At 38.6% G+C, this 19,755-nt stretch overlaps 1 protein-coding gene across 2 annotated transcripts; it reads right to left on the reverse strand.

Moving 5' to 3' along the window:
• Window positions 1-540: 540 nt before the first annotated feature.
• LOC149741038 (rotatin-like) lies at window positions 541-19,331 on the reverse strand. 2 transcript variants are annotated; one of them, XM_089878371.1, is made up of 39 exons: window positions 19,143-19,331; window positions 18,717-18,904; window positions 18,267-18,465; window positions 17,880-17,965; window positions 17,358-17,600; window positions 16,987-17,125; window positions 16,560-16,743; window positions 16,140-16,347; window positions 15,759-15,845; window positions 15,335-15,526; window positions 15,008-15,214; window positions 14,610-14,754; window positions 14,137-14,302; window positions 13,678-13,861; window positions 13,170-13,347; window positions 12,223-12,797; window positions 11,832-12,021; window positions 11,283-11,530; window positions 10,748-11,053; window positions 10,210-10,431; window positions 9,870-9,995; window positions 9,404-9,601; window positions 9,218-9,346; window positions 8,489-8,681; window positions 8,052-8,134; window positions 7,861-7,912; window positions 7,600-7,798; window positions 7,099-7,352; window positions 6,724-6,852; window positions 6,250-6,381; window positions 6,019-6,195; window positions 5,344-5,445; window positions 5,173-5,285; window positions 4,993-5,089; window positions 2,004-2,191; window positions 1,408-1,561; window positions 1,226-1,342; window positions 911-1,008; window positions 541-766 (listed from the first exon to the last, which is right to left on the reverse strand). In XM_089878371.1, exons 1-39 carry the CDS (start codon window positions 19,195-19,197, stop codon window positions 629-631), a joined length of 6,681 nt encoding a protein of 2,226 aa, XP_089734497.1. In that variant the 5' UTR covers window positions 19,198-19,331; the 3' UTR covers window positions 541-628. The 2 variants fall into 2 exon arrangements, with proteins under 2 accessions (XP_089734497.1, XP_089734489.1); XM_089878363.1 differs by having other exon boundaries at window positions 14,137-14,305.
• Window positions 19,332-19,755: the final 424 nt, after the last annotated feature.

The raw sequence follows: 19,755 nt of genomic DNA on the forward strand, positions 1-19,755 counted from the left end.
CTTTGTGTATAGTAAGGTTATTCTATCACCTACAATCATCCCTTGGCCGAATCATAAATATAATAAAGTATTGCGGGGTAAGATGGGATGACGTTGGCACATACACCATATTTCCTGATTAATATGTTTTAAACAATAAGCAACGCTCTTTTAGAGTCGTGAGGATACGGTTGTATATAGTAGGCTGGGGGAAGTTGGGACACCTGTTCATTCTATTTTCCCGTCACATTTGGTAGTAAACAAAGAACATTCAAAGAATTATAAAACCTTATCCTGTGACTCCCATAGACCGTTGTTAATTGTTTAAAACACGATCAGGATATTTTTTTTACGTAAACTTGTGTGTTTGAATAAACTGTCTACACACGTTTGGAATATTACCATGCACAAACTATGTTGGTAGTTGCCAACTATATTTACCTGGATCTTACAATGCCATGTATTTCCCCGAGCATTTTTCATGGGATTGTTGCAACAGTCCCCTCCACACATTGCACGTAGTCAGGTATCTTGCTCAAACACCACAAACCACCACCAACATTGTTAATAATATTGTATTTAAACTACGTGTGATAAACAATCTAGCAGCAACGTGTAACGAGTATAACGAACATCAATGGTGACGTCATCACCCCGTCATAATGACCAACACATCCTCTAAACACCTCTTATATTTCTCCTCACCCTCCCAGCCCTCTAGTGATAGTTTATCCAACGAATGTTGAACGCGTTTGCTTAGACCCGCTCCTTTAAGATGGACCTTTGCCTGGTGGGGGGTTATGTTTAAGGTATGTATGCTGGGTATGGTGTATACAGTGCATGAACTATGTATGTGATACAATACAGACCATGTTCGGAATATTATACGTAGTTAGTATTGAAAGACACCACTATATATAACCAGCCTCACCTTTTGATTGTTACACAACAAAGTAAGCAGAGCGATTGACGAATCCATTCGTGTTTGTTTATTATCGAGGTTTGATAATAGAACGTCAACCACTGAATCTGGGGGGGAGGTATAGTTATGCAAGGTGTATGTACAATATGTGTATGCGGTATAAGGTATATATATGTTTGAATGCATAAAACTTTATTAACGACACGTTTATTAAGTAGATGTCACAATGGCCTCTAGCCTTAAACAAAGTTGTTGTAAAATCATTGGAAAAAAGATTTACTAACAAAACTATTTTAGCATCGAATTACAACTAAACCAACCCACCGTTTGAACTGATCCTGTTCTTACTTGGTGAATGAAAACAAAGGTTCCTTATTATGTTCAACGTAAGTTGGGCGTTTGTCTTTGATTTAAATAATTCAACGAGGACATCAAATATATCTGGAGGAGGAATACGTTGAAGAAATATTAATAAACAAACATAAAGACAAATAAACGCAACAAACCTCTTAACTTGAGTATATTAAGTTGTCCATCTGTATGGAAAGATAGGGCGTACATGAAACTCAACCAACATTCTAATAATATTGTTTGTTGTTTAGATCGTTTGGGGTGTTGACCTCGATCGGCGGTGGCCGGGAATAATTCAAGTAAGTTCGTCTGTGTGGGGTGGGGGGGGGGATTAGTTGATATTATGTTTGTAGTCCCTTGACAGCCAGCCAAGCCTGGACTCGTGCCCTCGGCCAAACATTGGGCCGAGGATTAAGTCTGTTGCACACAAAGGGCGAAAAATCTTAAAACAAAAAGTGAACCTACTAAATGATAGCAAGACTAGTCAGTGTAGCTTTCTCTTTAATCATTTTTCGATCGTTGTGAAGTTACTCTCTCCAAAAGTAACGAATTGGAACGCCAGCGAATATCTAGGAGACCGGCGTTTCGTGTTTAATTAAAATGTTTGCGACATTTTTTGAAAGCGTGATCATCAAGGTCAAACACTAGATCCCAGACAAGGTGAACTCACTGAGGCAAAATATAGAGACAGAACATGATTGGGGAGGGGTCACTATAAATATTATAACACGTAACACCACATCACACCGACCTTCCACATCAGCGCGCGACATTCCCCCGATATCGACACATTGATAAGAATGTTGAAAACCAAACGAATAAATCCAGGTTTAGTTTTGCTTCTCGATAAAACCAATGTTTGAACATCACGACAGGTTTGTAGAACGGAGGATAATATGCTGGGGTGGCCGGGATGGTTCGTGGTTATACTGGTGCACGCTGGGATGATAATAACAAATGTTATGCGTATTGGTTATTACTGGTGCATGGTAGTGTACATCACTATGTAATAGATACAACATGTAAGGTACATCACTATGTAATAGATACAACATGCAAGGTACATCACTATGTAATAGATACAACATGTAAGGTACATCACTATGTAATAGATACAACATGTAAGGTACATCACCATGTAATAGATACAACACGCAAGGTACATCACTATGTAATAGATACAACATGTAAGGTACATCACTATGTAATAGATACAACATGTAAGGTACATACATGTTGTATCAAGTAGAATATATTTCACTTATTTTGTTGAATGTTTACCACACATGGTGTGGTGAGTATTTATCGGGTTGGTTAAACATGGGGTTGTGTAGAAAAGTTAATATGTAATGTATATATGTGTGGTATATATGTGGTATATATGTGGTATATATGTGTGGTATATATATGGTATATATGTTGTATATATGTGGTATATATGTGGTATATATGTGGTATATATATGTGGTATATATGTGGTATATATGTGGTATATATGTGGTATATATATGTGGTATATATATGTGGTATATATATGTGGTATATATGTGGTATATATGTGGTATATATATGTGGTATATATGTGGTATATATGTGGTATATATGTGGTATATATATGTGGTATATATGTGGTATATATATGTGGTATATATGTGGTATATATGTGGTATATATGTGGTATATATGTGGTATATATGTGGTATATATGTGGTATATATGTGGTATATATGTGGTATATATGTGGTATATATGTGGTATATATGTGGTATATATGTGGTATATATGTGGTATATATGTGGTATATATGTGGTATATATGTGGTATATATGTGGTATATATGTGGTATATATATGTGGTATATATATGTGGTATATATATGTGGTATATATGTGGTATATATATGTGGTATATATGTGGTATATATATGTGGTATATATGTGGTATATATGTGGTATATATGTGGTATATATATGTGGTATATATGTGGTATATATGTGGTATATATATGTGGTATATATGTGGTATATATATGTGGTATATATGTGGTATATATATGTGGTATATATGTGGTATATATGTGGTATATATGTGGTATATATATATGGTATATATGTGGTATATATATGTGGTATATATGTGGTATATATGTGGTATATATATGTGGTATATATATGTGGTATATATATGTGGTATATATGTGGTATATATGTGGTATATATGTGGTATATATATATGGTATATATGTGGTATATATATGTGGTATATATGTGGTATATATGTGGTATATATGTGGTATATATATGTGGTATATATGTGGTATATATGTGGTATATATGTGGTATATATGTGGTATATATATATGGTATATATGTGGTATATATATGTGGTATATATGTGGTATATATGTGGTATATATGTGGTATATATATGTGGTATATATGTGGTATATATGTGGTATATATATGTGGTATATATGTGGTATATATATGTGGTATATATGTGGTATATATATGTGGTATATATGTGGTATATATGTGGTATATATGTGGTATATATATATGGTATATATGTGGTATATATATGTGGTATATATGTGGTATATATGTGGTATATATATGTGGTATATATGTGGTATATATGTGGTATATATATGTGGTATATATATGTGGTATATATGTGGTATATATGTGGTATATATATGTGGTATATATGTGGTATATATGTGGTATATATATGTGGTATATATGTGGTATATATATGTGGTATATATGTGGTATATATGTGGTATATATGTGGTATATATATGTGGTATATATATGTGGTATATATGTGGTATATATGTGGTATATATGTGGTATATATATGTGGTATATATATGTGGTATATATGTGGTATATATGTGGTATATATATGTGGTATATATGTGGTATATATGTGGTATATATGTGGTATATATATGTGGTATATATGTGGTATATATATGTGGTATATATGTGGTATATATGTGGTATATATGTGGTATATATATGTGGTATATATGTGGTATATATATGTGGTATATATGTGGTATATATGTGGTATATATATGTGGTATATATGTGGTATATATATGTGGTATATATGTGGTATATATGTGGTATATATGTGGTATATATATGTGGTATATATATGTGGTATATATATGTGGTATATATGTGGTATATATGTGGTATATATGTGGTATATATGTGGTATATATGTGGTATATATATGTGGTATATATGTGGTATATATATGTGGTATATATGTGGTATATATGTGGTATATATGTGGTATATATGTGGTATATATGTGGTATATATATGTGGTATATATGTGGTATATATGTGGTATATATATGTGGTATATATGTGGTATATATATGTGGTATATATGTGGTATATATGTGGTATATATATGTGGTATATATGTGGTATATATGTGGTATATATGTGGTATATATATGTGGTATATATATGTGGTATATATGTGGTATATATGTGGTATATATGTGGTATATATATGTGGTATATATGTGGTATATATGTGGTATATATATGTGGTATATATATGTGGTATATATGTGGTATATATGTGGTATATATATGTGGTATATATGTGGTATATATGTGGTATATATGTGGTATATATATGTGGTATATATGTGGTATATATGTGGTATATATGTGGTATATATGTGGTATATATGTGGTACAAGTTACCTTGTTCACAATGCGCGGTATACGTGGCAACCAACTCCATCAACACAACCAACATTTTGTTTGAATTGTTCGTCCATGACCATAAGTGTGTCATAATCTGTGATGTCATAATGTATTACGTCATAATCTGTGATGTCATAATGTATTACGTCATAATCTAAATGTATGACATCATAATACCTTAGCAAGCATAGACGAAGCCGCATGAACTTTTGACCCCGTGTTCCCGCTGATCATGTTGGTGATTAACGAGGTTAGCGATAATATCGGTTGAATCTGTGACTCACAATCATCTAAACAATACATTATGATGTCATAACCATATAAACAATAGCAATTATCCCAACAAACCAGTGATTGTCGATTCTTTGTTGAAATTGTTGGTTTGAAACTTCAGCCGAAGTTTTTCGTGAAATCTTTCAATTTCTTGCAAACAACGTTCGAAGAATCCAACTTTATGGATGGAACATGTTATTTGTGGGGATGGCTTATAGTTATTTGTGGGGATGGCTTATAGTTATTTGTGGGGATGGCTTATAGTTATTTGTGGGGATAGCTTATAGTTATTTGTGGGGATGGCTTATAGTTATTTGTGGGGATAGCTTATAGTTATTTGTGGGGATGGCTTATAGTTATTTGTGGGGATGGCTTATAGTTATTTGTGGGGATAGCTTATAGTTATTTGTGGGGATGGCTTATAGTTATTTGTGGGGATAGCTTATAGTTATTTGTGGGGATAGCTTATAGTTATTTGTGGGGATGGCTTATAGTTATTTGTGGGGATAGCTTATAGTTATTTGTGGGGATGGCTTATAGTTATTTGTGGGGATGGCTTATAGTTATTTGTGGGGATAGCTTATAGTTATTTGTGGGCTTATAGTTATCATCTACGCCCACAGACACCACAAGTATGGTTGATTTGGATCATTATTTGAAACTTTTACCTTTGATATTTTAGCTTGGGCGGGGTCAAAACTACTTTTTTACCCCTGCCACACCCACTTTCCACACCCCTGCCACACCCACCTTCCATAGCCACACCCCTGCTAACAGATGAACACGCGAATAGATTCCCCAACCCCTCGCATACAGCTACAAAGCAATGGTTAGCTTCTCCATGCAATCCTATACTTGGTTGTATCACCACCATCTCCATTATGTTTATCATCATGAGAGTGAGTTCACGTGAATCGCATGTTTCACCTGCGTGAGAAACATCATCATTTCATCAACCCCACCAACCAATCACAATCCTACCTCTCCTTGCTTGAATAATATCGACCAATCCAAAGCCTTGGTTCCGATCACATGATTTAAACAAGAGAGCAAACAATTGTAACACGGATGTTTTTAAACGAGGGTTTGTGTTGAGGATGGTCGTCGTTCCCTCTGTTGGGGGGGGGGGGGTTAAAGTAGCTATTATGCTGTATAAGTTGGAATGATGGGAACTCCATAATGTGCACTGCCTAATTGACCCATGTAAGCTACAAGGCACCATAGTAGTTTGGAAAGTTACCATCAATGTTTAAAGCAAAACCAAAAGACTCTTTGTCATTATAAAAGCCCCAATTAAGCTTCCCTAAAGTAAAAGACAACTTTTCGAGCTGCCCTACTTAGTGAAGCTTATTTTGTTGGGTTGAATTAAACAGGTTAAACTTGAATTAAATGGAAGTAAACACAATACAGTGTTGGTTGAACCAACAACCATCATTATAGTTAAACCCGCGCTACCATATATGGTGTGCCACTCCTTCGTAAACGACGTATGTAGAAACTTGCGTTGATCCTGGTGTACGAGGCACGTTAGGAAACTTAATGATGATCCGTGCAATTCCTCCAATAATTTGCTGTGTTTCGTATCTACCAAGATAGTAATAACATGGGGTTAACATATGGGTAAAATAGGGGGCCTGGGGGGGGGGGGGGTTGTCACCCCTACTTTTAAAACAAAGGTGAAATCATATGTTTAAGCATCCAAGTTTTAAAAAGTTTACCAGATGTTCGGCGTTTACACAAATAATTTGAATTTGCTATTTATCTAGAATTTATCAATGTCACCCCAGACCCTCCCACCAGCATTCCACCAAACACCCCAACACCACCAACCTGTTGATTTGATCTTCAACGCGGCCACAGCGTTTGCAACGAATGTTTGGTTAGGATGAGTGAATAATTCTGCCGTGTTTGCATCGGATGCTACAACAGCGTGGAACAAACGTATCGTCCATGTGTGTTGAGTCACCAAACCAACCCCGTGGTACGTAGCACCCCCACCCCCACCAACACCCCCACCTCCACCCCCACCAACACCCACACCCTCATACATTAGTTGTTCATTGGTTCGTTCAACGTCAAGCAAACTGTGGAATAATGAAGTTTAGTAAACATGCAGCCAAACGTTTAAAATTTTAATAAAATGCAGGAAAACTTCAACAAATGCTGGCAGTGCCGTGAGTGCCAAGCCTAAACACAGGGGAGGCAGGGATAGTTAGACACACAATCATATTAATCTAACTTGTTGGTTGTAATGTTTAATGCAGTGGCCACCCTGCCACCCCAGGTTTGGTGCTTATATAACAAACCACACGTTTATTCGATGTAACTTACTCGTTCATCGTGTGCAAGATATTTTGATTGACAAGTGATGTAACAATATCCATTGTTGACAAACACACCAAGTTACGTAACAATCGGCATAGTGATGTCACAAGTGAGGGGGTAACGAGCGACCTCCATTCAGCAGGAAGTGATGTCACTGATGATGTCATCGATGATGTCATAGACTCGCTACCATGAACCTGTGTCCCTGTGATGTCATATTGAAACATGATGATGTCATAATGTTGATTATTACACAACAATGGTTACCTGTATCATGGGTTAGTGTGGTCAACCGTGGCAAACTTGGTGGAAATATTTCCTGGAAGTTTTAGGTTGGGGTTAGTGTTGCTATTATTGGGTTTGTATAAGTGGGTCAGGTGGTGGGGCGACTAAGGTCACCTGACAAGGACCTCACCCACATAGCATAGGAAATTAAAGTAAATGTACATATACCCCACCTTATTATTATTGTGTGAAAGATCCCTTGAAATGCTCGCTTGCGATAACGGGGTCAAAGTTGAAGTGCTGCACGTCTCTGAACCTGCAGTGTTGCGCAATAAATAACTATACACCACAGTGTTGCGCAATAAATAACTATACACCACAGTGTTGCGCAATAAATAACTATACACCACAGTGTTGCGCAATAAATAACTATACACCACAGTGTTGCGCAATAAATAACTATAAACCACAGTGTTGCGCAATAAATAACTATAAACCACAGTGTTGCGCAATAAATAACTATACACCACAGTGTTGCGCAATAAATAACTATAAACCACAGTATTGCGCAATAAATAACTATACACCACAGTGTTGCGCAATAAATAACTATAAACCACAGTATTGCGCAATAAATAACTATAAACCACGTTAATAGAAAACATCTCACCTTGTATTGATTCAATGGTTGCAGCGACCACCATGTTGTTAAGATACGCAGGTGATCTAACATATGCGTTGGGATAATACTTGGCCAGCATCAGTGATATATGTTCATACAGGTGTGCGTGGTGTAGCAACACATGCAATGCTTGTATACCGTACAATGTGGTGTCCGATGTTTCATCTTGTACCACCGGGCCCTGTTACAAGGTAAACTTTCAATGTTTGACTAACAAATAAGTAACTACGATTGGAAAAGTTCAAGAGAGGTTTACGTTGGTTCTTCACAACAAACTTTGCAACAGACTGAACAGGATGGCAGCATGGTTGCGCAATACATGGTATTGATGTAACAATGGTGTCTGTTGTAACAATAGTAATGAAACGATACCGAACTATTTATAATATTTGTCTACCTGTATTATCAATATATATCCCTTTATTAATACATAGCATTATCCCCACCACCTACCACTGAATGCATTGTATACAACCCAACCCAACCCAACCCAATCCAGCCCAACCCAACCCAACCCAGCCCAACCCAACCCAACCCAACCCAACCCAACCCAACCCAACCCAATCCAGCCCAACCCAGCCCAACCCAACCCAACCCAACCCAACCCAACCCACCCCAACCCACCCCAACCCACCCCAACCCACCCCAACCCAACCCAACCCACCCCCACCCACCCAACCCAACCCAACCCACCCCACCTGCCCCAACCCCACCCACCTGCCACAAATCACCTCCAGCTACATCCGCGTGTGAAGCAAACTTATGTGACGTCATATTACATAATAAGTCCATGGCTTGCCCTCGTACTGCACTGCATTCAGAGTGGTCGAGTATAACGCATAGTGTCTGTGGGGTGAGATACAGTTATCAACATAATAAATAGGCGTATTATATATAACATACCATACTCCACAATCCACCAGCGCAATGTTGGAACCCCTTCATCAACAACGAGCAACCCTTCCTTGTTTGACTGACAGCTGCAGCCACAGCCAACCCAGCATATCGTGTTCGAGGATCGCGTGCCGACCATAGTGGAACAAACCAACCCAATCCAGAAGCTTGGTTGGTTGATAAATATACAAGACTACTCGGCCAATCCTGTACAATATGGTTGGGTGTAACTTGTGTTATGGCAACGACAGTCGTTAACACGGGTGTTTCATACACCTCGTGCCCGCCTACAAGTTACCACGTATGTAACTTATTTATCCTCGCATGGCGGGGCAACAACAGTTGTTATAACACGGGTGTTCTGTTTCATACACCTCGTGCCCGCTTACAAGTTAACACGTATGTAACTTTGCGGGTGATTGTTTAGTGTATAGCTGGCAACTTAGAAAACCTACATATGTTATACGAACGTTACCTGTACATCAAACAGCGCCATCTCCCTGGTTAGTTGTAATATACATTGTGTTGAACATCTGCTCACACCTTTACCCATGTATGACAAACTACTTGCTCCACTGCCGATATGGAAAGCTGATACAATCTGTACATTTATTATTATGTTGTAATTATGGTTGGTGAACAACATGCATAATCCCTACCCCTCATACCATGCCCACTACATTAATTTCAGATAAATATAAAAGTGCACACCATAACACATGGTGTCACCCATACAATATATTGTATATTTGTACAGGCTGTACTTGGTGTACTATTACCCCACCCCCCCCACACAACACCTTACACACACCCACCTCCAGTAGCGTGCCAAGCAATTGTTGCAGCAACACTTTATCAGCCATGTCCACCACAATAACCCCCCCACCTCCATCAACAGGTACTTGGTTAGCACTGAAGTGAACCAGACATTGTAAAGTCACTTCCATGGATGGTAGGTCGTAAAACTGTGGTGCGTCTGCTAGACGAAGTCGAACTAATATAACGGTTCGTACTTCTCGATGAAATTGTACGAATTCCTGTCAATCATAAACAATGTTGTTATAATTGACCGTGATCAAAGTCAGAATGTCAGTACTGTAATCAATTACGGAAATTGGTGTTTTCAAATTACAATATCTTCAACAGCAACAGTTTATGTAAGATTTTTAAACTAATTGTTACAATAAACAACTCGTGTGGGAATTGATCACCGTATTGATATATTGCTGGTTTAAACAGGCTGACTAATGTTCACGCTGCTGAAGTCAAATCGAATAATCATAAAATAATAAATTGCTGTATTAGAATTAGGTCATATAGCAATACCAATCACTATTATGACATCATAATCACCTCATTCCTCTCCCAGTGATGTAACAATCGTGCCACATGCGTCAACAATGATAGGATATGTTTACATAGCTGTCTACGTATGGTTACGGAAGATACAACAGGATCTCCAACGTTGGATGAAACCGGTTCCTTTTGGAGTTCAGATGATTCAAGCACTTTAAGCAGGGGACTCCCCGATATATGGGCGACCATCCATTGTAGAAGGGGGGTGGGAGTCGACGTGGTTTCCGTTATTGAGAGGAAGTCATCCAATGTGGCCACTAGGTGGATAAGGAGCACTTCATCCTCATAGCAGGAAGGGGGGACCTGAGGTTGGGGGGGGGGTATCATGCATTGATTGGGTGCAAACATATGATATATGGGAGCGTGGGGGATGATATACCGTGTTAATTAAAGACCATGTTTTGCACTTCACTGTTGTCTCACCCAAGGACACAATGTAGCAGCATTGAACCTCCAACCCAGAACCATTGGGTTACAAGTGTATGATGTTATGATACATATTTATAATTGTTGGCAACCATAACCCACCCACCTTAAGAAACTTCCCGATGGCAACCTTCCACCCCTCCTCCTCGAGTTTAAACATCGACTGTGTTAGTTTGATTGACATGTGGGTCGATGATGTCATAATACGGAGTAACAGGAATATATGAATGGCTGCCGCATGTGATTGTGATGTCATAATAGCGTCTATGAGGTCATCAGCAGCAGTATCGGGGTGTGAGAATACAAGCATTGTTCGATCGGATTCAGTGAGACAAAAGTCCATTGTGTTGTCATCTATGGTGGGTGAACATGATTGTTATGTCATAATGGTGGTTGTGGTTGGGTAACGGCAGTCGTTATAGCACAGGTGTTTAATTTAACAACTCAAACAACCCATTAGTGACACAGGGTTGGAGTAATTGACGTTAAGTGTCTTGCCCAAAGACACATACGCCCACAATGGTAGCAGCGATGAGCAAGCACAACCGCTGACAAACAATATAATTAATGGTTGGTATGACTATAAAGACATTCACAATGGTAGCAGTGCAAACCATTACTGTACCTTTACATTATAATAATATTGATAACTCACCATCATCCATATTAGTAGTGGTATCATTACAAGCGGTTGGGACGTGGTTCCCGTGTGCGGCCATGTTCCATCCTATGCGCAACGCCGAGGACGCTGGTCCTGTTGCCACCTCATCATGCATGGTGGGTGGGGGGTGGGTTAGAGTACGATGGATGCTTACGGTGTGATGGGACGGGCACAGGAAGGGGATCTATGGGGGGGGGGGGGTGAATAGTTTTGTTTATCCTGGTCTATGAGTGGTGAGGGTAAACGCTTAAAACTGGGGGTACATGCTTGTTGTTACTCCTGTTATAAGTTGACACCCTAACATTCGCCTTATGTGTGTGGTTGTATATATGTATGTGTGTGTGGTTGTAAGCGATATATATATATTACACTAACATATACATACCTGGTATCTCGCAACTACAGCTGACGGCAAACTTAGTTCAACAACTTGCATTGGTTGGTTGGGTGTTCGAACATGTTCCCTCAACACATCATGGAATACAAGCATGGCCAACACCACACATACGTCGTGTATCATGGCTGTGGTTAGCCTGGTAAGGTTGGCTAAGTGGATCAACCTCATGATTATGCCATGATCATGAGACAACTTATCACGTGAAGCAGCATCATGTCTCATGATCAACTTCATGATCGTGATGCAAGCGCTAACAGCGGGTCTGACATCATCAATGAGGATTGTGACATCATCAGCGGATAGTTGTTTCAGTTTATGAGTGATTGAATCGAGACCGTTGTGTTGTATGAACGCGGGGTGCAGGGTTGGATCCTCGAGCATGGTGGAAAGTTGGCGCAACGCTCCTATGCGTGTGGTTGGTTCAGTGGTCGATGACCGGAACACGGACAACATACGAACAACCGCACCTTCCTGGAAGATACAACGACGGATGCGGAAACTATCCAACTCATCACGTGGGATCAGGGAGAGGGGGGTGTCCATTATTAGGAGGTCGGTAAGTCCTGGGTGGAGGGGTTGGTATATATGTATGATTATCACCTGGGCATGGTAAGGTGTTATATGGGTTGGTAGGGTCAGGGTTGTAAACCACTGGCTCTCAAGCTTAATGCATAATACAATAAGCAGGTTATACAGACGTGCATTGGTGGGTTCATGAGTGTAATTTGATGGTTCTTCACCATTTTACATCACATGAACTACCACTATATATTAAACATTAATTAACTCAAGGCCGAACAGGACAGGTTGTTGCACCAATTTAGGATTCAGTTTACTTGTCCAAGTATTGAACATGAATGATAAGAATAAACATGGTTAAAATCAACCGACATATTATCATATATTATCATAAACAGCATGTTTGAAACACACACCTGATATTTTGATATTAAACATTCGTTGTAGTTTGTTTGCAGCGACCCCCCTCGACTCCCTATGTTTCAACATTAACCCTCGAACCCATGATTTCAATGCATTTGTATCATTAGAATGTGATTGGGCGATGTAGGTGGTTATAGAGGTGCACAGAATCTCCGATTCACCACTGAAGGCCTGGGGTGTATGGGTGGAAGTATCAAGTATAACACATATATAACTATTGATACAGCAGAATTTTGGAATGTACCACAAAATATGATATTACTAAAAAAGTTACGCTCATAAAAGCTGTTTGCAGGACTGTGGTGTTAAGATATATGATGACCCCACCCTTTAAAGGATCAGGTGAAATGCCCCATACACCGCTAATGTTACATTTATGTTGGTGCACAGGGCACAATAATCTAAACATTTCAATGTTATTATGTAGATTGTCACAATTACAATGGGTTGGCATCACATCTATATTACACAACACCATGCCTGTGATATATAACCACCCACCTGAAGAACGGGTAACACCCGATCCATCGCCCCCGTTAGTTGCCCCCACACCCCTTCACCCATCAACACACGACCGTGTAATAACGTGGATATAAGTTCTTGTGCGGGGTAAGATACCAAACGTGACGTATCGGCCAACCCATGCGTGCATACCTCGTATAATATTTCACTGTCCAACAAGAACCTGTGAGTGGAACATATGTTGTATTATATATTGTTGCCATCAGGTATGACTTAATATTAGAGTTTTTAATAAAATTGTTAATTTTATTACAGCAGCGAGACAACATGAAGATATACATGTATAATGTTAGCAACAGCAGCGTTGTCACGCTCTAAAGAAGTCTCGTTAAACAAAAGACGTAACAAAGCTGCAATAAATTGTTGGTATTTATCAAAAGAGGTATTTATTGAATAACATCTACTATTATGATGTCATTACTGATGATGTCATAATACCTGCATGCATAGCTTTGTGTATGACCATGGTGTTCCGCAGCTGATGTAACATTCACACTCATCCGCGCAATATTCAAACATTCCTCATATGTGTATCTGCGTACTTGCACCAATGGGTGTGCAAATAAACGTAGCAATATTAGTTTGCTTGTTGTTCGTATCTTGTCTTCTGGTGAAACAATAAACAAAGACTTAAAAACAATTTCTACAAGCGGGAGGGGTGGTAGAAGCGACAAAAATTAAACTTAAAAGTTTTTGATGTTTTAAATGGGAGACGTATATTCCATTCAAGTATATCTGTGCACCACACGTTCATTTATTAGAATTTATTACAAGGCATAGGCTATTAAAGAAATATGGCTGTTGTGATAATGGGGCGGCTCTGGCATAAACCCCTATCTCCTCCAGCAAGTACCTCACTCATATAGAACTACTACCCAAGTATAACAATTTATTTCTAACACACAACTTACCTGTCCCATTATCATGGAAAACCTTGGAAATAACATGAACCACCCTCGTTATATGCGTAGGGTGGGGTCGGTGGTCTAAACCAAGCAAACTACTTTCAATTATCTCGATCAACTCAAGGTTGATGTCGCTTGCTTGTTGTAACTCCTGTGAGGGGTTGTAATAACTTAGTTAGGTTGTAATAACACAAACTTTTATCGGTGCCTTTAGTTACGATAGCGAAGATCAAAACAATAGTCGTTAAAACACGTTTTAAGTAAAAACTATGTGTGGAAAATATAAGTTCGGTTGGTGATGTTTCAATTTTTTTTTTCTATGCAAACAAGTAAACAGTGATACGATTGGCGCCCTCCTTTAATAGCTATGGGTGTGAAAACCATTGAAGAAACCAAAAAACCACCTTATATTCGTGGTGCAACATGTGGGTGTGTGTGAATGAAGCCACCACCTTCCTCAACCTCTCAACCACTTCATATTTATCATGGTTGGCCTCCTTTAAATATTCCAACGCTATATCTGTGACGTCATCGTATCCCAGCCTCATGCACTCGTCGATTGCAACCACGTATAATGCTTGCGATAAACTTGTCTTCAATACTCTGTTTGCCTGGGGGAGTTATATAAGTGATGACATTATCAATGACATCATCATGACATCACCGTGATACTACAATGACATCATCATGACATCACCATGATACCACAATGACATCACTACAATAACTACCTGTTCCACAGGTACCACAGCTTGCAACACGTCCACCACAAACCCAGCCATTGTTTGGAAAACAACACGATGTGAACGACCTTCATGTATCGACCATTGTTTGTTCGTCCACTGTGTTGTGTTGTCACTCATATGGTAGTGATACATCAACACATCTCCCAATGTCTCAAGTAATCCACACAACTTGCTTTGCTGTCGATAAGTTTATAATGTATGTATAGTTGGCCTATTGGTAAGTGATAACAATAATTATGAACATAAGTTTGTAGATTCAACCGATGATGCTCATTGTTGGTAAAATTTAACTTCAGCACACCAATGTTCGTTTACTGTATATTTAGTAATACTTGGTTTATTCTGTTATGATTGGACCGTTCAACAATATGAGTGCTACACGCTCTACAACACCAAACATAATACTCACAATATTTTGTGCAACATTAGATGCGTCGATCCATAATTTATCGGCACGAATAGTTTTGCCGAGAAGTTGAATAAGCGGAGATATTGTCTGTGGGGGGGTTGGGTGTTTAGTGGGCTGGATGTGGTACATATGTATATGTGGGTACTTATATACTTCAAACATGTATGTATACATAAGGTGTACATATAACTACCTACTACCAATGTAGCACAACCTTAACTTTACGCGACTTGAAGCGACATTTCACTCCAACTTTTGAAACAGGGGTGACATTATTGTGTAACACCCTAATACAGCGTATACATTGTTGTTTTCCATTATTCAATGAGGTTTCTATGTTTTAAAGCTATAACTACATATACCTATATGCCCTTACAACACCTGTATAATATTCAACGCCAGTCTCGTGCTATCCGTCTTCAATGAAGGAAGTGTGGCTTCCAAACTAGCGATGCAAAACTGTGGCGTATTAAGTTGCGTTCGTTGTAATGCAACGACATCATTATCGTCCCCAATACTTGAATCCCAAACCAAACTATTGAATCCTTGTGAGTTGTTGCTGCTGTTGTTGTGCGACATGTGGGAGGTGCTGGGGGGGATTATAATGTTGATAAAGCAAGTAAATATATTGTGAGTTGGGGTAATGGGCCTTCATATACGTTTAACAGCCAAGCTTTGACACTTTTACTCAAGTAGTTTTGGTCTTTGGAGTGTTTTAACGACTGTTGTTTGTTGCTAATTCCCTTTTCTTTGGTAACACAAGATACAATACAAGTAATACACAAGTAACGTGTACCCCACCTCCCAGATGAAGAAGATTGATGGTCCCTCCCATCCCCCCCAATCCTCTCAACCCTCACTGACCCCTCGGCCTCAGATCGAGATATGATGTCACTTCCTGTCAACGAGGCAACCCGCGACCCCTCGCTATCGTTGACCCTTGACCCCTGGCTACCGTTACGACTCTCACAGTGAAAAGGAAGGCCTTCAAACAAAAACTCAAAGGTGAAAATGTTTTAACATCAATAAGTGAAATATGGGGCGACATTGTTAAAGTTGAGCTTATAAAATCTGTTTTAGGTTTAAAACTGAGGTGGTAAAACAAATGCCACCCTTGTTTCAAAAGTTGGAGCTCATCGCAGTCACCAAATATATTAAAGAACATATGCTGTGTAGTGGGAAAGTCATGTTACCCCTACAACCCCAACATTACCCCTACAACCCCCACCTTGTCGAGGGCAATACATGTCGGGATCTTGAAAGAAATTCAGCCTCGATATCAAACCCTCGGCCAATGCACGCAAACATTCCAACGAACTCGTCATTAATTGACCACCGGGGCGCGCACTTATAAGGGTGAGCAGCGTCTGTAGCAACATAAACATCTTATATACATATAAATAAATATCTTGTTTCACAAAAAATGATAATAATTAAATATAATATATAATATATTAAAATTAAGTGTTAAAAGATATGAAGAGTTTTGTTCTCATAATCTAAACAAGGACTTCAGCAATATAGAATAGAAACGAACCATACAGGCATACAGCACATAGAAACATAACGTCACCAACTAAGACAAGTTCGACTTCACACCTGAGTTATCGAAGGTCTTTGTAGAAATATCTCAGCGGGGAAGTCCCTGAAAATAACATCGAGTAGGAAGGCACACGCGTTCCGTACGAGGTGGGGACTTGGTGAGCATAGAGAAGCGCAAGTTGATGTCAGCACGTGCCGGTCCGTTCCTGTTAATGTGTGCCATAGAAATCCAGGGAAACGCAAACATGGGGTTTCTATGGATCTCGATGCTTCGTTGGTGGGGAGTGGGGGGGTCGGCGGCTGCAACGATAAAGATATACTTATACGAATATAAAATGTGTCAAATATATATATATATTATACAACCAGTATTAATAGCATGGCAAATTAAAGCAAGCAGCAGCAGTAACACAAACAAGTTAAAAATACATTGTCTGTGATTTAACATATGAGCAACTCCCTCAGATGTTGTTAAAAGTTTGTAATGCTTTTGCCGCATATAAATTATTAGGATATGCTGCCTAACAGATAGTTTCCAAGTTGGCCCTGCACTTACTATTGAATTTATATAAAACTTACATTCCCATCATTGGTGATCGATCGTTGGGTGAAATATCCGTAATCCATCGGTGGGTAATCAACTTGGGGGGTGGTATTATGGGGGTCTGGTGGAATTAAATAAACAATCACCCACAAAGTTACATGCACGGTAACGACTGACGTGGCTCCGTCACTTGACTTACGATTTTTACGAGGATAAATATTATAATATTCATATAAAAGTAGATTTTCATGATGATAATTATAAAGAGATATTTTGTAACAATCTTAGACCTACATGTGACAACAACGGCCGACAGTCACTCCAATACAAATATTTGTTTAAAAACGACCACTTTGCAAGCTGTTTCACTTTTAAAATGCAGATATCATATATATAATACATCCCCCACTGCAAACCCCCACCATTATCTTGATCATCCCTCCCGTAAACACATCTCCGATTCTCATTGCTTGCTTTCGATAAATCTTTCTCGCTGACATGTAACAATCGGTCTATTATGACATCACACTGGGGCTTGGTGTCGGGGTCAAGGTTGGGTCGGAGACGGGATAAGAAAGTGAGACCTCCGATGGCGGCGAGCACGTCACATGCTGAGGTGTGCTGTGGTCATAGAAATCATATTATAAATTGGAAAGTCATGAATAAATACACATAAAGTTTGTTCTATAATAAATGTTGAAACCAAAAATAGGGAAATGTAATAACACGGCAGAGACTTTTTACCGTTTATGAGTATCCAAATACAGAAAAAACATGACAATTAATATTACTCGCTGATACGCATCTCTCTACCAACCGATCTAAATGATTTTACCCATAAGAATTTATAAGGGCCACATTAACCCACCCACCTGCGTCAACCTTATCAATAGTTGAAGCACCACCGATTGTTGGGGCGATGGGTCAAAGTTGAACCACTCCAACAAACGGACCATCAGTTGTTTCTCCTGCACTAAATCACCCTCGTGTAGAAGTCCATGGTCCAACTTTAACACGATACTTTCAAGCGCACGACTTCGAATTTCAACAATATTGTGGCCTGACCATGCAAACAATAAGTTCAAACATGTTGGTTTTGGGGATAATTTAACATAACTATTAACCGCCCACGTTTCTTTCTTCAAATTAAATGTAAACATATTTTAACCGCAAGCGTTTTAATAACTATTATTTTGTCGTTATTTCCTGTCATTTCATTTTAGGTGTTTTTTACATTTTACTCTTGTAATTAAAGTCTTAAAGAGACAAATAAAGTTTTTATTATTATTAAAAATTACCTAATTTCTTGAACAACAGATCAATTCCTTGCGTACCAGACGGAGAATCCATCATTAAAAACTAAATCCTTCAAAATCTGAACAAATTCCGAACTAAACTGACGAAACAAACTGCATTCCAACGAAACTTGTTCAAGATTTTCGTTTCAACCGAAATTAAATTTTCGTATTTTGTGTTTACAACTGTAAGTCACGTGGTTGATACGCATGAGTGGTTCTGAATCTTAATAGGGGACAATATTTCGATTTGGCTGGTGTTTTGATTTTAAAATCTTAATTACAACGTTTGTGTGTAATGACACGGCGGTGTAATAGTTGTTACATTATTTAGGCAGAGTCCGTAAAGAGGCGGACTTTGGTTTGAATGTATTTCATCATTGAGCATCAGATATTATCTGGTTTATATCGCTCTGTCTACTCTGCCACCGCACAATTTAAAAAAAGATTCAAAACAATAATGTATTTCTACACGAATGGCTGTACCAATAAACTTACATATGTTTTACTTGCCGAACACCAATGGCTAGTTGTACACGTGTGTGTGTGTGTGTACCCGCATTATGGTGTATATTGCCATAAGCCATAAGGGCTCAACAACAGTTTAGGTCTGGTC

The sequence above is a fragment of the Ciona robusta genome, chromosome 1 (assembly GCF_009617815.1).
Source record: "Ciona robusta chromosome 1, ASM961781v2".
Taxonomy (NCBI): domain Eukaryota; kingdom Metazoa; phylum Chordata; class Ascidiacea; order Phlebobranchia; family Cionidae; genus Ciona; species Ciona robusta.